At 39.6% G+C, this 21,963-nt stretch overlaps 9 protein-coding genes across 9 annotated transcripts; 4 read left to right on the top strand and 5 right to left on the bottom strand.

Moving 5' to 3' along the window:
• Window positions 1-147: 147 nt before the first annotated feature.
• Window positions 148-575, bottom strand: ATC70_000495 (uncharacterized protein; the record flags this gene model as incomplete). The annotated part of the gene is made up of 3 exons (XM_064819910.1): window positions 148-207; window positions 270-419; window positions 495-575. The coding sequence occupies 3 exons, from the start codon at window positions 573-575 to the stop codon at window positions 148-150; spliced, it is 291 nt and encodes a 96-aa protein (XP_064683830.1).
• Window positions 576-802: 227 nt separating this feature from the next.
• On the top strand, window positions 803-1,820 carry PCL7_1 (cyclin-like protein interacting with PHO85; the record flags this gene model as incomplete). Its single annotated transcript, XM_064819909.1, has 3 exons — window positions 803-844; window positions 899-1,072; window positions 1,131-1,820. The coding sequence occupies 3 exons, from the start codon at window positions 803-805 to the stop codon at window positions 1,818-1,820; spliced, it is 906 nt and encodes a 301-aa protein (XP_064683829.1).
• A 130-nt stretch (window positions 1,821-1,950) lies between these two features.
• On the bottom strand, window positions 1,951-3,573 carry TIP41 (Tap42 interacting protein; the record flags this gene model as incomplete). Its single annotated transcript, XM_064819908.1, has 2 exons — window positions 1,951-3,299; window positions 3,357-3,573. The coding sequence occupies 2 exons, from the start codon at window positions 3,571-3,573 to the stop codon at window positions 1,951-1,953; spliced, it is 1,566 nt and encodes a 521-aa protein (XP_064683828.1).
• A 5,575-nt stretch (window positions 3,574-9,148) lies between these two features.
• On the bottom strand, window positions 9,149-9,787 carry ATE1 (Arginyl-tRNA--protein transferase 1; the record flags this gene model as incomplete). The annotated part of the gene is made up of 1 exon (XM_064819907.1): window positions 9,149-9,787. One exon carries the CDS (start codon window positions 9,785-9,787, stop codon window positions 9,149-9,151), a length of 639 nt encoding a protein of 212 aa, XP_064683827.1.
• Window positions 9,788-11,653: 1,866 nt separating this feature from the next.
• On the top strand, window positions 11,654-13,522 carry ATC70_000491 (uncharacterized protein; the record flags this gene model as incomplete). Its single annotated transcript, XM_064819906.1, has 5 exons — window positions 11,654-12,040; window positions 12,097-12,306; window positions 12,366-12,548; window positions 12,648-13,322; window positions 13,376-13,522. 5 exons carry the CDS (start codon window positions 11,654-11,656, stop codon window positions 13,520-13,522), a joined length of 1,602 nt encoding a protein of 533 aa, XP_064683826.1.
• Window positions 13,523-13,812: 290 nt separating this feature from the next.
• On the top strand, window positions 13,813-16,358 carry SLY1 (Vesicle trafficking between the ER and Golgi; the record flags this gene model as incomplete). Its single annotated transcript, XM_064819905.1, has 10 exons — window positions 13,813-13,928; window positions 13,991-14,053; window positions 14,116-14,149; window positions 14,200-14,515; window positions 14,571-14,644; window positions 14,703-14,929; window positions 14,985-15,842; window positions 15,891-16,009; window positions 16,065-16,176; window positions 16,232-16,358. 10 exons carry the CDS (start codon window positions 13,813-13,815, stop codon window positions 16,356-16,358), a joined length of 2,046 nt encoding a protein of 681 aa, XP_064683825.1.
• Window positions 16,359-16,439: 81 nt separating this feature from the next.
• Window positions 16,440-17,352, bottom strand: PRE2 (Proteasome subunit beta type-5; the record flags this gene model as incomplete). Its single annotated transcript, XM_064819904.1, has 5 exons — window positions 16,440-16,733; window positions 16,798-16,882; window positions 16,940-16,969; window positions 17,041-17,164; window positions 17,232-17,352. 5 exons carry the CDS (start codon window positions 17,350-17,352, stop codon window positions 16,440-16,442), a joined length of 654 nt encoding a protein of 217 aa, XP_064683824.1.
• A 2,667-nt stretch (window positions 17,353-20,019) lies between these two features.
• On the top strand, window positions 20,020-21,325 carry SMT3 (SUMO protein smt3; the record flags this gene model as incomplete). Its single annotated transcript, XM_064819903.1, has 4 exons — window positions 20,020-20,235; window positions 20,295-20,442; window positions 20,499-20,854; window positions 20,912-21,325. 4 exons carry the CDS (start codon window positions 20,020-20,022, stop codon window positions 21,323-21,325), a joined length of 1,134 nt encoding a protein of 377 aa, XP_064683823.1.
• A 70-nt stretch (window positions 21,326-21,395) lies between these two features.
• SCO1_1 (Cu-binding protein) lies at window positions 21,396-21,901 on the bottom strand (the record flags this gene model as incomplete). Its single annotated transcript, XM_064819902.1, has 3 exons — window positions 21,396-21,581; window positions 21,643-21,740; window positions 21,802-21,901. The coding sequence occupies 3 exons, from the start codon at window positions 21,899-21,901 to the stop codon at window positions 21,396-21,398; spliced, it is 384 nt and encodes a 127-aa protein (XP_064683822.1).
• Between the last annotated feature and the right edge of the window lie 62 nt (window positions 21,902-21,963).

Raw genomic sequence — 21,963 nt, 5'->3', positions numbered from 1 at the left:
AAATTGCAAGATGCAGAGGCTTGTCTCGTTTACATGATTGAATAAAACAAGTTGTTTGATTGATAGAGACACCAAATAAACGAATTCTACTTTTTGCGAAGATGGATGTGTTTGTGTTTGTGAGGGGTGTTTGAGTCTGATGTGTATTTAATAACCTCCAATTTGCTCAACCATAACATCAATACTGTCTCCATCATCCATATCCAACTAAACAAAAGAAGGGTGAGTATTTTATGTAGGCAAACAGTGAATCCGCAACCAACACATACATCATTAGGTGTATCTCCTGGCATAACACGAGTACCGTCATATAAGAAACGCACAGATCCAGGTTGTTTACCTTGACGTTCACAATAAGCATCCATCAACTTTCTGAGTTGAGTAGAACGCTTGATCTTGAAGAAAACCTCATTGGCATCCTTTACAATAAAAAAAACAGAGGAAAAACGTGAGCCCTCTGTGCTTTAGCTTATCATTACCACTAGGGCACTTACACTGCCTACAACTTTAAGATTGATGTGTTCAACGGCACCCTCCTTCTTTTCAACTTTCTCTGCTGCGGCTGGTTCAGACATGATTTAATACGCGAATGTAGTATAAAAGAGAGAAAAAAGATCCTCTTGTTTGAGATGGCGTTCAGCTGTTTAAAAAACCTTCATCCACACAAAATTTTTATCCTTTGAATTCATGTACATCACGTGTTTATTCGAGTCTTTCAGAGATCCTGGCTCGTCCCGGGGGGTTGGAGTGGCATAAAAAGAAAGATGTCTTCGTTTCTCTCTGAGTGTTGATCATTGTTACCATGTCGTTCGTTACTCGCAATCTTCTTAGAACCAACATCAAGGTAATGTATATATGATTGAATGCTCTATGCTTATTATCTGACAATGGACATCAGCCTTTGCCATCCCAATGTTGGGCTGCAAAGCGTCAATTCTGCAAGCCTACTGCATCTCTCATGACAGCTTCCTCCAATCCTGTCAAAAAGCCCTCCATCAACACCATGACAGCAGGTCGCTTTTATTCCACTTCTACATCCAAAGAGGAGATTCGTGCCAAAGCAGCTGTTGGTGTAAAGTATCATTTGTATTAATGTATTTGCCCAAAGACTGACATTTCTGCATAATTAGCCATTTACATTCAAGGCAGCAGCTGTATTTCTCGGCGTAGGTGCAGGTCTACTATTGTACTTTCAGAGCGAGAAGAAGAAGGTTGAAGAGATCCGCAAACAAAAAGAAGCCGAGAAATCCAAACCACAATCATACGGAAAGCCAAAGCTGGGAGGTGATTACACTCTGACTAATGCAGAGACCAACAAGCCATTTGGCTCTGATGATATGAAAGGAAAGTTTGCTCTGATCTACTTTGGATTCACGCATTGTCCTGACATTTGTCCCGAGGAACTGGACAAGATGGCAGAAGTGGTTGACATGACCAAGAAGGACATTGGAGAGAATGTACTAGTACCAGTCTTCATTACTTGTGATCCCAGACGTGATACTAGAGAGATTGTCAAGGAATACGTCAAGGACTTTCACGAGGATCTGATTGGATTGACAGGAGATCAAGACGAGATCAAGCGAGTCGCTAAACTCTTTAGAGTATACGTATCCTCTCCTCCTGACATTAGTGAAGGTGATGACTATTTGGTCGATCACTCCATCTTCTTTTATTTGATGGATCCAGAGGGTAAATTCTTGGATTGTTACGCACAAAACTCAGAGGCCAAGGGTGTCAGTGAGAGCTTCAAGAAATACTACAATGCTTACATTGAAAGTGGTGGTAAATTAGACAAATCGCCCATCAATAACAAAAAATAAATTCATTTATGTAAACTATACAATGATTGTGATGACTACAGCAAATAACATAACCACTTTTTTTTTTTTTTTTTTTTTTTGCTATTTTTTGACGATGAATATAGGACCGGCCGATATCTTGTTTGTATGGTTAATTTGCAGTATCATTCAAGGCAGGAGAAAGACAAAGTTGTACTTGATGATTTATATAGTCATCCTGTTCAATGACTGAAGAATCGATTGAATTTGGCGTTGAGGGAGCAGAAATCAATGAAGGAGCAGTTTGTTTGTGGTAAGGTGGAGTTTCAGGGGCGGCATTCAAGAGCAACGTGTTGCTGTGTGCAACAGGGAACTTGCTGTTGGCAGATGTAGGAGTACGACATGTGGCAATCTCGTTCTCGGTAATGATTTCCAGCTGTTGTTGCTGTTGGTGTTTTGATTCCACTTCTACCGTCGTTGCCTCAGAGGGAGACCGTGCACGTAAAGAAGTGCGAGGTTGCTTCTTGACTTGGTATGACAGGTGTCTATTATGTGTCGACGTACTAGCTACGATGGCTTCGTATTGAGTTTTGTTTCTCACAATAGCGCTATCAGGTTGTTGCTCAAAATGGTCATCCAGCTCGCGAATGTGGGCGATAGGTTGAAGGGATACTGCACGCATCTTTTTGCCCTCCAATGTCATCATGGCATCTTGTCTGGATCGATCATTGAAAGAGTAGGCAAGTGTTTGCTCTAGAAGTTGTTGGCGCCATGATGGGTTATCTGGCAACTGCTGCTGCTGCTGCTGTTGCTGTTGCTGTTGCTGTTGCTCTTCAATTAACATTTCATCGAGTGCCAGTGTCAATTGATCCGTGTTGGGCATGGAGAGAGGGCTACGTCTGCGTCTTCTTTCTATTAACGTCAATTTGTGTTCATCTTCGTCGCTTGCAGTCATAGAAATGGGAGAATCTGTCGTTGCGGTAGCTTGTGATTGAGGTCTACTTTGACCAACTGTTGGGTCAAGGGGTATATGTAAAGGTGGTAATGGGGGCGGTGAAGAGGGTAGTGGCTGCATTGCATTACTATTAGCCCTAGAATTATTAGTGGCGCCCAATGTACCACTGCGAAAGGGCACAGAAGGTGTAGTTGTTGGAGTGATTGAAGCGCTGCTTGTTGAATGTCCAGTTTTGAATGTGATGAAGCTGTCGTTATCGCCGTCAGGAGACTGTAATAATTCAGCGTCTAATGATAGACGTAAAAGAGAGGGCTGCTTTCTAGTTTTAATAGATATAGGCTTAACTCGTGGTGTCAAAGTGGGGTCTATCAAAGGACGTCGACTGGTGGTTGTAGCAGTTGAAGCAGTGTTGTTGTAGCTGTCTCTTTTGGATTTGATTTGTCTTGGCGGCGGAGAGAGCGATGGAGGAGGCATTATAGGCGAGGGTTGCTTCTGCTGTACAAGATATTGATGGTTCCAGATGATCATGGAGGAAGAAGACGAGGATGATGATTTTATTTTTGCAACTAAAATAAAGGATGAATGAGCCAATCTTTTCACTACGCTAACATATCCTCATTTACCATCAATTGTCTCTGACAAGTCATTATGCCTGGTATCAAAATCCTCGTAGGATTGAGACAGTCTAAGTTGTTGGTTTGACGATGATTTATTGGATTTTCTTCCTAATTTACTAGTAACAAATGAAAAGCAAGACGACCAGCGAAATTTGCGAGATTTATCATTTAAGTTTTTCTGTTTAAGAGTGCTTGATCGATATGAATTGGATTCATTTAGCATGAGTTTGACAGGTAAATTGGCGGTGGGGTATACGAAAATAAAGGAAAGAAAGAAAGAGGGAAGAAAAAAGGGGAAACAGAGAAGAAGAAGATAAAAAAAGTGCCTCTTGTCGATTGCAGCTATTGTTGTAGTAGCAAAAAATGAGTGAAAATTGCTACCATGTACCCAAAGGGGGTAAGTTTGCTTATAACCCCAAGGTGCTCAGTCCGAAACCTCCGTTTCAATTCGTTCTTGGTTTCCATACTGTTTTGGTAGCACATCGTTTTGAAGTAGCAGCAACTGTATCAAAATAAACAAAAGTATAGTTGCATTTGGCCTATTCAAACCTTTATCAGTATGCTCTCTATATAATGCCTTGCATTACTGATGAAAAAGATCATACCACAATCTGCGGTATCGGTTTTTTTTTTTAAAAAAAAAAGAAGAAACCAAATGTATTCGGTTACATTGCACAAACTTTTATACATTTATATCAAGTATCAAGGTTTCTGTTGCTGTTTCATTATGTAGAACAGAGCAACATGCAATTTAGGAATGTTTTTTGAATACAAAATGCTACTTGTGAATTGACTTTTTTTTTTTTTTTTTTTTTTTTTTTTTTCAAGGAGATGATTCTCAAAAGATAAAGAAATCAACAATTTTGTACAGTTCCTGATAACCGTGATACAACTGCTTTGTGTTCTGGTCCTTATTTAAGAAGGAAGTCTTTCTAGAGAATTCATGATGGAGTTGATATGGTATAATTCAATATGACATACGCTGTATATAGGCCAGATGGATGGATGATATTGCTGTATATTTTACGTGATTTGTTTGTTAATCATCTAAAAAAAAGTTTGTTTTGATTAAGCTTCGTTCTCGTTGTTGTTGTTGTGTGTGTGTGTTGTGCGTGGGTAGCTTCTTTTGTCTTGATGATTGATTATTTTTGGTGCAACCCGTACTAAATGTGAATCATTGTGTAATGTATCCTCGTGGCAAAATGATTCTAACGCATCATCCCCTCATTTTTTCTCAAGTGATTTTAGTCCAGGGCCGTATGTATTCAGCTCGAACTCACATACTTACTAGACATTTATCAAATTTAGCTTGCATAGCTAAATTCTAGTACCCATACCTTGTTTCAATATATACAACACATTATAGAGTTGTGAGCTAAATGAAATAAGTAAAGTGTCTGAGCACTTGTTGTGAAAAGAGGAAATACACATGCCAATGTTCATGTCTTGTTTCTTTTTTCAACTAAAAAGATACGCATTTGTCCGATTAAGAAAGAACGCAGGGTCATCGCTGTTTATATGATTGAAAAGCTAAATCATAAAAGTATTGTTATAATGATGTAAAGAAGAAGAATTTTCAGGAACCAAGAAATGAAACAAACATCTCATGACTCGACGCTCTCCTTTGAAAGCAAACAAACAGTGGACGGCATCAGATCAAGAACAAAATTTGCATTCATGTAAACACACATGATGTAGCAGTTCACACACACACACACACGCACACACACCTATTTGCATACAATTCATACAAAGCGACTTTGGATTGATGGTTTAAGAGAATTCCTCATGTTAAAATGAATAAATGAGGTTTACAGGCAACTTCACGGAACCTCAGCATCCGAGATGCCAAGTATATTTTCATTTGTCAAATTCAACATCAACAACACCAACGACATCAATGAGAAACACACATTTCAAAACTTACTAATTTAGTCCAAAATGTTTATTTTTAGTGTCATGTTCCTCTCGTTGTTTTATGGGAACTGGCATCTCATTGCAAAGGTTCCCTTTTAATTTAAATTGATCCAAGAAATTTTTGGTACCTGAATGAGTTTGAAATATTGAACATCAACATGAGCAGTAATTAAGATATCGTTTGTCAAGAATCGTAGTCATGATGCTTTAATTGAGTTGCACCTGTAGTTTATGTGCAATATATCAGCGAATTTTGACTATAATAATTCTCTATTCAACTTGATTGCTCATTGTAAGGCACTTGCTGTTTGATCGGACATGCCCCATCACTAGGAAGAGAAACAGCAAAGCAGATACTCTATTTGGGTGCTCAGAGCATGGAGATCAGATCTTGATATTCAAATCGACACTGCTTTAAGAGCCAAACTACGAAATTTAGATACCTAATCAAGATAAACCCGAAGCACCTTATCAATCATTAATTCTCAAAAGCTGAGAAGAATGTAGAAAAGCACCACGCTGCACATCGAAGATTATCCTATTTCGCTTGAATTTAGTACGCGATTTGACAGATTTTCGAGTTATCATCTTATATAATCAGAGTCCTTCTTGTCAAAGTAATGATATACCACGTTCTAAATTCAAGCAAAGAAGAAATTGAAAATTACATCTAATTATATACAATGCTGGAAGAACTTCTTGTCAGCTGGCAAAGGATGCTTAATACATGTGAACTTTGCTTTCCTTGTTGAGCGCTATAAGTATAATGGCATCAACATTACTCCATATACTCAATGTGCTCTGTGGATCGGAAAACTACACTCTGTCTAAATTCGATACTATCACATAGGCCGAGTGATAAAAGGCCTATTCAAATTTACGAAAAGTTATCTACATCTGCTAAGAAGTGCATTGATTCCTTTCTGCTAACGGAAGTCTGCTTCAATCATGGCGCAATTAGATGTGATAATAATGCTTCACTTTTGATTCCAAACTTTTTCAGTAAAACGTATTAATCTTCTACGAGCTGTATACCCTTGGTAATTCATAGCGAAGACCTTGATTTACATTGTACATAGTTCTATTATTTGATACGAGTGTTTATGCTTTGGAAGACTCTCTACCTTCGCTTCGCTTCGGTGAGAACCAACCTGTGCAGCGGCAGCTCGCGCTACCGATTTCCCTTGCGTGTCTTATCAAAATACTGCTTCTTCCATGTTGTCCCTCGACTTACACATAAAAACCCTGTATATTATCTGTGTATTTGATTCTTATGCGATGTTCTACATCCATATACGCGTAGATATTTCATATACGGACAAGTATCATACAGATATTAGCCCTTTTTAGTCAAGAGTGTGCCTAATACAGCAAAAAATGAGTTCATTTGATCCGCGTTCTCTCGCGTTCAAAGCCGTTTTAGATAGTCAGAATAGCACCAAACAAATGCTTTCACATAGTATTGACTTCCTGACACCTTTGCTCAACTTTTTAGGGACCAAAAAAAACATGGACAAAAATCGACCAAAAAGCATGAGGTACCCCTCATGGTTTTCACCAAAAATCAAACGATCGCGTTTTTGACCTTGATAATGAACACTTTTGCTATGGTATATCTTGAATCAAAATGTTTCTATCGATCCAAAGCAACCTCTGAAATCATTTTTGTGGGACTTTGATATGTAAAATTTCGACATTCTGGCCAGAAACCTCTTTTCATATTTTCATAAATCATTTGATAAGTTTATTCAAATCATCTATATTACTTAGTACCATTGGATGCGCCTTGAAAAGCACTCCAGGAAAGTTTAAGGAAGCAATTTTTTTTTTTTTTGTAGGGGAGACGAGCTCCAGTTTTTATTTAAAGTCCTGTAAATGTCGTTATGAGTGATAGACAAGACTGTTGGTGGACCCAATGTCAGTCATGATGGGGAATAAATTATGGAAAGGAAGTTGGGAAAGAAATCTACTACAAATAAGGTGCGGCACTTAGAGCCAATACAATCATGCTAAGTTGTCATACAGAGATACTGGATAAGAGAACATTCACCAAACGAGGACATCAGTACGACCGTAAATAATTAATCAAAATGCGTTCACTGGGATTTGAACCGGGATCCTCCCGTTGGCATACGGGAGTTTTACCACTTCGCCCTACCACCACGGGCAGTTTAAGGAAGCAAGGGGTGATCATTATATTCTACTTAGTCGAATCTGCAAAAATAGCTCAATCAAGTTCAAAATTATTAAGATTTGTCCAATCTGGAACAAACTATGATTCTGGGCTTGAATTAATTTTGACTTGTGGGGCCAGCTGGCAAACTCAATGGCCTTTTCATACTGCAATACAGTATTAAATGCTCTTGAAGCGTATGAAAAGTAGGTGGCAGGCCATAACGCTATTGTTTATAATGATATTTTATTGCATTCTATATCGTTCATAATGACATCGTCTTGCATTCTATATTTAATAACGTTAGTCTGGACATTGACGATTCATGGGCTGCGTAAGATGTCTGCAGTAAGTAGTGAAATCTCTAAGGCTCCTAGACGTCGCTCAAAGAGAGCGTTGGCAGCATTGAGCAGAGGAAAGAGGGTAGAACTAACAGTGGTTTTTGTTGATTGATTGTAAAATCATTATTCTCATATGAGCCGGGCCAGATAGATGCCTTGAAACTCAGGTTCCATATTAGGGTTGTAAAGTGTCTAAGGACTGTGATTCATCAGTAATGATCTCTTATAAATAGGATGTGTTTGAATCAGTTAATAAATCTGAAGTTTTCGTATCTGGTTACTTTTTATAGTCTTCCTTTTTTGAAATCTATCTTAATTTGTTGATACTGTATCTTTGAATACAACAGACTGAACATTTATTATATTATGATGATATTGAATCAAAATGTTCTTCTCGATCAAACGCAACCTCCGAATCTTCTTTTGTGAGATATTTGTATGTAAAATTTTAATATTTTGGGCAAAAACCTCATTTCATATTTTTTCAAATTGCTGTATATGCTCATTTCAAACACCTATTATAATTGGCACCATCAGATGCGCCTTGAAAAGTACGCCAAGAAAGATTACGGAAGTATAGGGTAATCACCGCATTTCTATAGTCGATTTCTGCAAAATATATCAATCGAGTCGAAATTTAATTTAAATTGGCCAATCTGAAGCAGATATAGAAGAAAGCTGAGTTTAAATGGGATTGGCTACTTCTGCTGCTGCTGGCCAAAATGCCCTGCTAATAAAGACAATCGATGTGTCTGGTGCTTTTATGAAGGTGGTTACGGTTTGAAAATCGCTGTAGCCCATTCCAACTACCTCATCTTGCCTCTGTTGCAATTTTTTGCTTTTGCGAAATTAAACGCTTCGAGTTGTGAATACAAATGCGAAGCAGACTGCAGAATGTAAAAGTGTCATCCTATTTCAAATTGCTTGTAAGTCTTCGAGTTTAAGTCATGTTTAAATTTTGAATTAATACCTTTCACAGCAATAATACAATTGTATATGGGGCAATTGAACAGAGCTATTAGTTTTGAGTTGCTTTATTCCCCTGTGATGAATACCACTCTCTTAAGTTACAAGTGATTTTCAGTAGACCGATACCATACATCATAACATAGTAAATTTATAGTCCCTAAACACTTCTACAACTCTTTTATGAAGACTGAGTTGCCAGGCATTTGCCAGGCATGGTTCATATCATATTATAATAAAGGATTATTTACCAACTCTCAGTAGTGGGTGCCATTTGGGGTTCCCTGCTATTTTGGGACCCAGATTTACATAACACATTTTAAGCGATTTTTACAAAATCCACAGGAAAACAAAGATATTTATTAATGAAAATGCAACTATTGATGGTAAAAAAGGCTCAGCTAGAAGTGTTGCAATTTTCTTCTTTTCGTTTCTTCGTAAGGAAAAAAAGCGCCTTTTTGGAGCTCGGTGCCCAAGCGATCCAAAGACCAGTGGCGAGTGTTGAGCACCTTTTGTAGGGCGCCTACAGCAGAAGTGGGGGAGAGACCAAGATCCAGCTGAAGGTCTTCAACGGAATCAATGATTTTTTTACGGATATTGAACCATTTTCTGTCGTCTTTTCTCCATTTAGCGCCCCACTTGTCTTCTAATTCTTGAACAGACCAGAATCCATCTCGACCTATTGTCCACTCGTCCCAAAGATCACACACAGTTGTCACTTGTCGACTCATTTTGTATAACGGTACACCTTCTTGATTGTATGTAAGTGAAATAGTTGCAACTGCGGTGTTGTTGTAACCTGGTGGTGGTGGGCTTTGTTGAGATTCTTCCGAAAATTGTTTTGATTGCGATACATCTTCTGATCTTGGCAAGGCAGAGGTTTTTGCGACAGCGCCTGTTGTCGCTACTGCTCGGTTCCCTTGGTCCATTCTAAAAGACAGTTGCAGTTGCTGCTTTCCGGTGACTATATTGTCAAACACTTTTTGCATTTGCTGCTGGATTTCATCCGACTTCTTTTGACGTTCTTTCAATTCTCGCATTGTATTTGCTATACTTCGGTTGATGCTGGAAAGCTGCTCTTGTATTTCAGGCGCAAAACTTTCAATAATTAATGAATGGGGCACTTCATTTTCTTCAACGTGAGCTTTTGCTTTTCTATAAATAAAGCAAAAAGATCAGACACACAGTTTTCATTTTGAAAAAAAAAAAGCTTTATACCTTTGAAATTCTAGAAAGAGTGGGTTTCTGATTAAATTTCAGGAACATAAGTACAAACTAAAAGCGAAAAAAAAAGTTCTTTCAGGTGTTAATTAACCAAAAGAATACATGTATTTTTTATGATAAGGCCTTGGATAACGCACATATCATTAGAATGTATTAAATCCTAATATTTTTTATGTAAATGTCAAATATACACACTTGGAACGAAAACTGGAACCCAAAGATCAATAACAATTGTTATTTGACAAAGTATTGGCTTATAACAAAAGTTATCACTCCAATCGGGTTCCAATTTTGCTGGGAACCCAACTTTTTTTTTGGAACCTCCAAAAAAAATAATAAATGTTCAGTCCGTAGACACTTTCAAAGCCTCAAAAAGGAAAGAAGTTGATCTAGAAAGTATTTTGATAGACCGGTTCTATTAAATATAGCATGCAAGAAAAATAGCATGGATAACGATAGTGCCACCTACTTTTCATACGCTTCAAGAGCATTTAATACTGTATTGCAGTATGAAAAGGCCATTGAGTTTGCCAGCTGGCCCCACAAGTCAAAATTAATTCAAGCCCAGAATCATAGTTTGTTCCAGATTGGACAAATCTTAATAATTTTGAACTTGATTGAGCTATTTTTGCAGATTCGACTAAGTAGAATATAATGATCACCCCTTGCTTCCTTAAACTTTCCTGGAGTGCTTTTCAAGGCGCATCCAATGGTACTAAGTAATATAGATGATTTGAATAAACTTATCAAATGATTTATGAAAATATGAAAAGAGGTTTCTGGCCAGAATGTCGAAATTTTACATATCAAAGTCCCACAAAGATGATTTCAGAGGTTGCTTTGGATCGATAGAAACATTTTGATTCAAGATATACCATAGTAAAAGTCTTCATTATCAAGGCCAAAAACGCGATCGTTTGATTTTTGGTGAAAACCATGAGGGGTACCTCATGCTTTTTGGTCGATTTTTGTCCATGTTTTTTTTGGTCCCTAAAAAGTTGAGCAAAGGTGTCAGGAAGTCAATACTATGTGAAAGCATTTGTTTGGTGCTATTCCGGTGGTCTGAGACAGCTTCTAAAGCTAGAAATGTCTGCTCAAATGTATCTGTGTTTTGTATAGTATAGAGCAGTAAGAGGCAATATCAGTGTGCTATCTGTCTGTACAAGGCCTAGTACGATTGATGCAAATGGGCAACCTCATAAATGAGTCAGATCTACACTTGCAGGCTGTATACCAAGTGCTTCACATAATGGGAAGCTGAAAAGTGTAGTATATATAGCAAAGGCTCAAATATTTGAACAATAGGCGCGCATTTGAGGCTCTGGTTATACAAATGGTGGATATGAAAAAAAAATATAAATGGGATATACAGATGCTTGGCAAAACAAGTGTTTGCGTGTATCAACAAAAAGTGATATACAGATATGCTCAACAGATCAAAATGTAGTGCAACCTGGGCACGTTTTTATTGAACAAGTGGTACAAGGCCAAGGCTGAAAAGCAACATCTCTTCCCTCACTAAACTCCGTAAATGCCTCGTTTTTTTTTTTTTTATGAAAAAAAAAAAAAAAGTTTGTTGAGAGAGAGAGAGAGCTACTGATGATGCTAGTTTACTACACTTTCTTTTCCTTTATTTTTCGTTTAATTCTATGATAACACTTTTCTAAAGGAAAAATCATAAAATGGAGGATGAACGATTCCATGCCAGACCATTCTTGGCTCCTTCAGTCTCTCAAGACTACGTTTTGCAGATGGAACCAGTTGATTCAACAGCATCCACGCCTCCACCTGTGCCAACGACTTCTACTGATACGACAAAAGGTCGAAAGAACTCTGCTGATGTCGAAGTATGTTATCCGTACCCTACACAACGACCAGATCAACACTCGACTTTGGAGACAGAGGTGTTGAAATCCTATATTCAAAACACCAAGGATGACGAGACCAGCGATCCTGACTACAAGTTGGAGCGTCAACTTACCGCTAAATTGGATGATTTGCTGGACAGTGGCCAAAAGGCCCCAAGCTCTGCTTCAAGGCGGTACAGCTTCTATGGCGATCATGTTCGGGTAATATACGGATCAGCAGTTCGACTGACCTAGTGATATTGATATGTCTGCATTAGGATCCATCTGAAGTGAACAAAAACATTGACAGATACACCTTTTACTCTGCTGAACTTGGATCATTAAAGCATCGATCGTTCCGTCAGCTACTGATGATGAAGGCGCCTACCGACGACCAGGAAACAGTGGCTGATTTGCTGATGGAAACAACGAGTTGGTGGATTGATATCTTTGCGCCCTCAAACGAAGAGATGCGAATTATTAGCAAAGTGGGTAGAAATGCGTTAGTGGAGGGGTTTTACAGTGGATTGATACGGCTTAAAAATAGATTTTTCGAATTCATCCACTTACCACAGAGGATATCCAAGCTCAAGAATCCAGAGAGAAATGCGAGATATTTCAAAACTACATGTTTATCAGCTTCAGAAGTTTCAATCATGACTTTAATAGCCCTGAATACCTGGAGGCAGTTAATTTCTATATTGTCATTTTCAAAGATGGTGTCTTGACGGTAAACTTGAACGAAACATGTTGTAGCCGTTTATCCATCAACTAACCTGATCCCCCCCCCCTTCTCTCTCTCTCTCTCTCTCTCTCTCTCTCTCTCTAGTTCCGATTTCAGGATTTACCTCATCCACACAATGTGCGTCGACGCATCCATCAACTCAAGGACTTTATTCATGTTACACCCGAGTGGATCAATTATGCTCTCATTGACAATGTTACAGATAGCTTTGCTCCGTTGATCCAGCACACGGAACTCGAAGTAGACTCAATCGACGATCTTGTGCTTGTGCTGAACGGGTCAGAACAAAACGACATGCTGAGACGTATTGGCAGTTGCAGAAAGACGGTAATGCAGTTATTGCGTCTACTAGGACCCAAAGCAGATGTCGTTCGTAGTTTGATCAAACGATACGAGGATAAGGCAAAGGAAATTAACTATAACAATATACGCCTGAGAGAATCAGCAGCCACTAATGGCAACACCGCCGCACTTGGCACCACAACAAACAACACAACCGCCACCGCAGCAACAGCAGGCGATACTACTATACCAGAGCAAGACGAAGTCAAGGTGCATCATGAAGTGACACTCTATCTAGGAGATATCCAAGATCACATCCTTACCATGTTGCAAAATGTAAACCACTATGATCTTATCCTGGGCAGGGCACATAGAAACTACTTGGGCCAAATCTCTATTGAGCTATCTCAAGCAGGCAATACCACCAACGAAGTGATCAATCGACTCACCTTCTTTGCCACCGTCATTGTACCACTGGTAAGTATCTTTATATACTGTGTAATCTGAATATTCTCCTCACATGTTGATAGAATCTGGTGGGTGGTTTATTTGGTATGAACGTTCATGTGCCAGGTCAAAACAATGACGATTTGGTATGGTTCTTTTGGATTGTATTGGGCATGCTGTTGTATGTTGTAGCCATGGTGGCTGTTGGCAAGAGAACAGGGTTCCTCTAGATTTTATTTATTTACCCCCTTCCAGCTATCTCATTTGATCTTCCATCAATAAAATCTCTACTATTGTACTTTTTAAATGACACTTTTGTTAAAACAGCAGTACACTAAACACAAATGCCAGCAGAGACTTGACATGCCATGATTTATGCTGAAGATCAGAAGGAACAATCAACGATGGTATGTTTAACCAGTCACCGAAATGTACGAAATACGATGCCAAATTGCCATTTCCAAAAGTTCAACTCCATTTCTTTTTCTTTTTGTCAAATCCAATCAATCACTGATTCATCATGTCCACTAGCAATGACCTATACAGCAAGTTTGCCAAAGTGGTCGATGGATTTGGGCCTGATTCAGCTAAAGAAACAGCAGATCACTTTGCAGATTTGACTTGTCTACACGACGAGTAAGTGGGCTGTAAAAGACGAGACCGTGTACGCATCGCTGTTACTGATCGAACGCCTCTAGTGAACTCAACCATTTCATGTATTACGAGAATGCGACTTGGAGATTGCTGTCTCTATTGGCAGAGTAAGTTGTGTGTATTTGTACTGTGCTCATCTACGAGAGACTCATGCTTTCATGCAACTTAGAACAAAGAACAAGTCCAAGCTTCATCGACTTGCTGTAAGTAGGTCTGAATAGCGATGCCGAACTCAACTCACTATAAACCACAGGTATTGAAACAATGGGTATCGCAATTGCAGATAGACCAAGACTTGAAGGATCGAATTGATGAGTTAAACGATGTGGACGACGAGATCACCAACCTGTTTAATCATGTTGGCATTATCCACAACAAACTTGACAGACAAGAGCCACCGAGAAAGAAGCGCATTATTACAACCGAGCAACAAGATGACGAAGCTATATGCAAACAGCACTTTGAAAAGCTTCGTTCCAACGATTTAACACCTATTGCAACATTAAGTCAGAATGTGTCTCTGTATTACATGGTGAATGGATACGTGCAGTACCAGAACATGGCATTGGGTAAGGCATTGTCGTATGCCTGTATGTTTGCTTGTACTTACTTGCGGTTGTTTAGTGGATGAAGGGTCAGATATCATCGATAGAGAGCGCCGAGTTTGGAAAAAGGCAGTGTTGCACGCTTTGAAGCAAGTATGTGTTTATAGATGCTTTATAGCGAAATATCATTTGATTGACGCATGCACCATAGGAACCAACAGATAGATATAGAAGTGCATTGCTCCATGTGCTGGCTGGAAAATCAAGGGAATTATACGACACAACATTATGCAATACGTGGGAGGATGTCATCTGGGCTTACTTGAACGAAAAGACAGAAGCCATGCTGGATATTCCACACGCAAATTCAACAGGAGAGGATTTCTTGACGGATGAGATAGCCAAAATAGCCTCATCCAAAGATGGCATCATGGACAAGTAGGTGGTGACATGGCGGGATAGAGGGAACAATAGACTGATATTGGGCTTTTAGAGACGATCCTCGTATTCTGTTTCACTATATTCTGTCAGGCATACTATCAGATCAACCACAATGCATCATTCACAACATCTACTCGGTTTACAGCGGCAGCTCAAAGCAGGATCAGTACAACCCAAGCATCTACATTAGCGATCAACCAGAAGAGCGTGCACAAACATTGCGATTCTTGTCGACGTTCATCTTGTACGGTCGACACTATTTTGGATGGCAAGAGAGCGCAGATTCAGCATCACTCTTATCCGCCTATTCCGAAATCAATGCAGGCCCAGCTATTGCAAGACCCACTGTCATTGCTGCCTATGCTGCTAAACAACCCCCAGATCACCAGATGAGGATATTCTCCAACTTTCTGCAAAGCTTTGACGGTGATGATGAGGAATGCTCCATCTTGATACAGGTTGGAAAAGAGTATGGCTTAGATATGCCTCAAATTTTACAACACACATATACCCATTTATTCAAGAAAGCAACCTCTTTGGTGGCCAACCCATTTACTGCAAAGGCGCCCGAGAAACTGGATCTTCAGCTTCAAGGGGACATGACTGAAAACGATACTGTCTTTTTGCAGGCCATCAAGTGGTTGACATTGGATGAAAACATGTGTGTTGAGGCATTTGAAGCAGTCAATCAGACAATCCGCTATTTGCTGGGCATCTACAAGATCTATTTGATCCAGGAGATCTTCAACTTGGTCACAGATGCTCTGATTCAATCCATGTCGGTCAGGGCGGAACAAGATGATAGTTTGCAAGCCATTTTCAGTGAATATGACTTGCACCGTTGTTTAGTCAATGGCTTGGTAGACTATCACGATTGGGAGCAGCTGCTCAAGAGGAAGCCTGCGGATGAGTAAGTGCTTGCATTTGATATAAAGGATGTCTACTCACTAGCAAACAGCGGTTCATTGGAGTCTATCATGCGGATACACGATTGGAGCGATCAAGTGCAAAAGAAGACTGTCGATTTGAGCAATCAAATGTCTCGAGTGTTGCGCGGAAAGTGGCTCACAACAAAAGGTACGCATACCCTACAATGGCAATAATGACACTCATCGCTGATTAACTTGCACAGAATCGGACGAAAGCAAACATAAAACAAAAGCATCACTTCGACAATTATATATTCCAGAGTTGGTCATTCGATATCACCATGTTCTCTACTCGACCATCTTTGTCATGCCAAGGTAATGTCAAATGGGCCGTCAAACTAGCCCTAAAACTAATAATCTGAGCGTCTAGTAATGAGGAGCAATGCAAAGAATTAAGCCAACTGATCACAAACAACAACGAGCAGATCTTTCATGACATCAAGAAAGCAAAGAAAATGGAGCAGACTATCAAAGAGCTCAGTAAATCACTTGCTTAAAAATCAACAACCCACTTTTCATCCTTTTAAACTAATGCTTTTATTGCAATATAAAATAAAGAAAGTGTGTTATCTATAGCTCTACTCATTCTTTTCGCCAGTATTGAAGGCATCTCTACCCTTGACATAGGCACGGATAATCTCACCAAAGTTCTTGCCTTGATAATGAGCAACAGCAAGTTCCTTTTCAGTAACATCTCTGGATCCATCACCGGCTGCGATGGCACCAGCACCATAAGCAGAACCGCCCACAATCTCTTGCACGTTGCTCAAGGAATCAGATAAAGCAGGAGGGTAACCGAGAGGCACGTAGGTCATACCTTGATGGACAAAGTAGGGAATAGTGGTCAATGCAGTAGTTTCTTGGCCACCGTGCTATACCATGTGTATCCGTCAGTTTACCATTAACACTACCCTTCACTTGGGTATGATCACTTACTTGAGAGCCTGTACTAAAGAATGTACCAGCAAACTTTCCGTTAAGAGCTCCCTTGGCGAATTGAGCACCTGTAGCATCCAAAAGACTATGCACAATAACGTTAATTGGATATGTCTACTATTATATCTCCATTAACACATACCCCTTGACTTGGCTAGGCATAGAACCAAATCTAATGGATAAAACACGCAGCGCATTGGATCAATAAACCTCTTCATGACTATAATTACTTTGTTACATTACCTAGTAGGAAAACCAAAGATGATACCATCAGCCTCGGTCAATTGCTCTGGCTTGATGATGGGCAGATCAGGCTTTGGGGGTGCCTTGATAGCCTTCAAGACGTTTTCAGGCAGGGTTTCTTGGACTAGGTATTGGGCAGTGCCCAATGAGCTTATAATGAACTGACTTCCATGATTGCAAGAAAGGTTTACCTTGAAACATCTTTGCAGAGACGCCAGTGGATTCCAACCCCTTTTGGACTTCAACAGCCAATTTGTGGACGTGATGATAGACAGTGTAGATGACTACGTAGACTTTGGCAGGTTGAGGCATTTCGTATTAATAATCAAGAGTTAAGGGAATGCAAATGAGATGTGCCTCTCTCATTTTATATTTATATTCATGCGGGGAAGGCTGCTTATGCCATGCTGACTCAGCCCCAAGTCTTGCTGATTAAAGAAGGTTTCAGCCTTTTAATAATCGGTGTAACTCTCTGGATTTGCCACTGGAGATCTTCTACCATCTGGGCTGTCTGTGATGTCCCGGCCACTCTGTCTGTCACTATCACATGGAATCTGCTACTGTCATTATGCTAATCACCTTGTACACGAGTATGAAGCACGGGTCTCCTTTATATAAACAACTTGATATATTCAATTGCTAATAAAGATATGTGAATTTTGAGGCACTGTCAAGTACAGAACATCCTGTTCATCACTGTAATTCCATGTGAAGGAGCATAAACGATCAAATTACTGCTAGTCTTCACTATATATGCTGTAAAACATTCAAAAAAAGTAGACATGCCAATCATATCCTTTGAAATTTTTAAAGAATTGTGTACCGTACAAGGTGAATAAAACCACCAGCAAAGCCGGCATTGGAGAGGGGGTTTGGGGAACAACATAACGCATCTAATTCAACACTTGATAGCATTGATCTATATGAGGACTTGATCGCAGCGAAGCAAAGGTGCAAAGCCTATGACAGCTAAGCATCTAATCCAACATTAGGTACAGCAAATTTGGGTTTTCATTTCCGTTGTTAATAATAAGCTTACCAGCAACATATCGCTCCAAAATTTGCATGAATCAGTTTTATCGAAATCAATATGCTTCCTGTTCGAATTAGAAGTTGCACAGACTGCAGACCTGCCCTTCCAGAAGACTTCAGCTACCAAAGATGTGATTCATGCCGTGTAAATAAAAGCCATAAAGCAAAACATAACCAAATTGTACCGTCTTCGAGCCTTCATATCTTGACATACAGGTCTTTCTGAGTCACCGGAATGACGCCAAACAGTTGTACTTGAGTAGTAGTAACTGCCTGACATGTTTGCTCAACTTTTTGGGGACCCAAAAAACATGGCCAAAAATCGACCAAAACCCATGAGGGGTACCTCATGCTTTTCATCGAAAATCAAACGATCGCATTTTTGACACCAAAAATGAAGACTTTTACTATGATGTATATCAAATCAAAATGTTTCTCTCGATCCAAAGTAACTTCTGAAACTACTTTTATGAGGTCTTTATATGCCAAATTTTGACATTTTGGTCGAAAACCTTATTTCATATTTTTTGCAATTGCTCAATAAGTTCATTCAAAATACCTATTACAATTAGCACCATTGGAAACGCCTTGAAAAGTGCTCCAAGAATGTATTAAGAAGCATTGTCTGAAAACCACATTTCATATAGTCGAATATCACAAAGTAAATTAAAGAAGTCGAAAAGAGACAAAATCTGTCCAATCTTGAGCAGAAAAAATAAACTGAGCTTGAACCAATTTTGGCAGCGGCATTGCTGCTGGCTAACCTAAATGCCTTTCTGTTGATGACAATGATGATTGCGATGCTGATTAAATGGGGATTATGGAATTGAAAGGACAATTACTTAGCACTAATACTTCTTTTTTGGGGGAGCTTTGCCTCATGGAGGTGTCTTTTGCAATGACACTATCTCAAAATAGTCGCTGTAGATCTTACACAAGTCCCTGTATTTACTTATGACCAGCTTTATGTCGCCATCTTATTACGAGCATCAGCTGCAGTGAATGATATGACAATTCTATTATCAGAAAATGGCGATTGTGATCTACAAATGCTGCATAAAACCTGAATTTTTTTTTCGTATTGTCCCAATAATAGGCTTTGTTTGATATCAGTGTAAGCAAAAAGAATGCTGAGGAAGATACCTCCTCTCCTCCTCCTGGCTCTGATATAATCTTTCTTTTACCAACTAGTAATTGGTTGTTTCCAATCTACTTGATATACCAAAAATGTTATAGCATCTTATTTAAAATGTAATGGCGAGAGCCCACAGGGGGGACACTGACATTAAGCGTAGCGAGATAGATCGGCTAGTTTTATATACTAAACAAATTCATGGCAGCGCGAGAACAAAACAGATGGATCTGGGGAGCTATTGATTTTGCATGCCATTTGTTGCTTATCTCATTCTCCTTCTTTTTTGTCACGTCTCTTTTGAACATGGCTATGCCATCAAAGGAATTGTTCATCCTGCTCGTTGCCATGTCTTTCATGACGATCATTACTTTACAGCTAATGCACTGCATCGACTGATTTACAATTTATGCTATGTATATGGCCGTGCTACTCGTTCTGTCACTACGGCGCCTGCTACCTACTATGCAGATCTCATCGCTGTTCGTGCTCATCTACATTGCAAAAGTGGAGATTAGAGCGATGCCACATCCAATGCTGCAGATCTTGATACACAAAGAGCCTCTTATACGCTATTCCGCTTTGGCTCAGTGAAACTGCGTATGTTATGTAGATATCTCTCTATCAGTCCTATGGTCTGCTCCTCGTTCTATGAATAAAGTCTGATATATACTTTTTGCTTTAAACATTTCCTTCCCCAGTTGATTTGTTCGGCATGTGAAATCGAATTAAAGGATGTTTGTCATACTTTTTCTCTTCATTGCCTCTCTTCTCACACACACACACACACACACACACACCTCTTTTCCACGACAATGCTTCGCCTACCTTCACAAACCACTGACACTGAATGGACCTCAAATTGGAAAGAGATCCAGCCTGCTTTGCGCAAAGTGAGACGATCCATGGCATCTCTGAGAACCTCATCTCTCAAAGTCATGCGAGTCAGCCAACTTGACTCTGATATTTTGGACACTGAGCTTGTGGATATATTGAAAGAACAATTGTGGAGTGCACTTTCTCTCTTCAAGGTATCTATACTAACCAGACCTAAGCAGATTAATCTACAGTGATTGACCTGTGTCTATAGCCTACCATTAAAGAAAGCCTTGAACCAGAACTCGTGGCCATTCTCAACTTTGTCTTGTTCAAGCTATCCATCTACGACTCGTCTGCTACCTACGGTGCTCAACTCCAAAACTTAAAGTATAGAAATGAATGGAAACATGGTGGCGCATGTAAGTAGCTTGGGTCAGGATGACTATGGCTATCATATTCACAGCACCATCTGTAGTTGAATCCATTGCCAAGGATGCACCATTGACACAGACACAAAAGATGCTGTACGGATTGTTTACAGTAGGAGGGCAATACGCTTGGACAAGAGCCAACAGATACATCACATCCAAAGGCTGGGGAGAATTAGATGAATCTGATGTGCGCAACAAAGTATATCGAGTGCTGCAGACAGGTGAAAAGTACTGGAAGGCATTTTCGCTGATCAATTTCCTTGTATTTCTATGGAACGGAAAGTATCGCACACTGATCGACCGTGTGCTGGCCATGCGACTTGTATATTCAAAGAAATCCATGAACAGACAAGTCAGCTTTGAGTTTTTGAATCGACAAATGGTCTGGCACGCATTTACTGTAAGTAATATAGATACGGTTTGGCATTGATCCGTCGTCTAAACACATTTGACGCAGGAATTCTTGTTGTTTTTGGTGCCATTAATCAATGTCGAGAAACTAAAGATGAAGCTGATGCGCATGCTGCTACCAAAGTCATACCTTGTTTCATCGAAGGGATACGATAAACTGCCTGCCAACCAATGTGCCATTTGCCATGATACCACATCCACCGAAAATGTGCCTGTAGGGCAGGTCCAAAACTTTACTGTCCACAACCCTTACGAAACCAACTGCGGTCATCATTATTGCTACTACTGCATTCAAAGCAAACTGTCCGTGTTTGGTGATGAATGGCCTTGTTTGCGTTGCGGTGAAAAAGTAACTGACATTCACAAATACATTGAATTGGTGGAAGATGAAAAAAGAGAGGCATTAGATGAGAAAGAGGCGTTGAATGAGAAACAAGAAATAAAAGAATCTTCATCCTGAAGAGTGTAATTATGCGATTAAACCTGACGTTTATTTCAACTAGTGGTGGTGGTATACAAATGTTTATTATTTACACGGCATCTTCTGCTTCCATCTCCTTTTCTTCAAACAGCTGCTTGGCTCTACGAATATCTTCACTCATGTACAATAGTTCTTCAACACGAGCAAGCTTCTTTGCATCTTTACGCAGCACAAACTTGAAATCCTCCACTCGCACTTTGCCTCGATTCTCTGCAACTCCTGATGCTTTCTGACACTGTACAATTGATGTGGTTAATATGCATGCCTCTCTCTCTTGACGCCATCTACCCTAGTACCATCTCTGTAATATAGTCAATGACCAAATCATCCATGACAGCAATTGAATCAGCAGCAGGGTTGGCAACATCTCCAAAGCCATACATTAAAAGTTTTACTAGCAAGTTGTATCCATGATTGAGCACATGTACATGTTGGATGGTGATACTACGACTTACAGTCTCTTGAAAACATGCCCTTGCGCACTGTCTTTCTTCTACCAGGCCCAATTCCTGGCTCACGTTCTTTCAGCTCCTTGGCTTCTTTAGCGTCGCTCATAGTGTGTGTAATGTAGATGTAGGAAAGAACAAAAGGACATGTCTGCGTTAAAGTGTGCTACT

The sequence above is a fragment of the Mucor velutinosus genome (genome assembly GCF_035048745.1).
Source record: "Mucor velutinosus strain NIH1002 chromosome Unknown tig00000041, whole genome shotgun sequence".
In the NCBI taxonomy this organism is placed as follows: Eukaryota; Fungi; Mucoromycota; class Mucoromycetes; order Mucorales; family Mucoraceae; genus Mucor; species Mucor velutinosus.
Note: the sequence above shows the minus strand (reverse complement) of the source record. Positions and strands in the feature narration are given on the sequence as shown.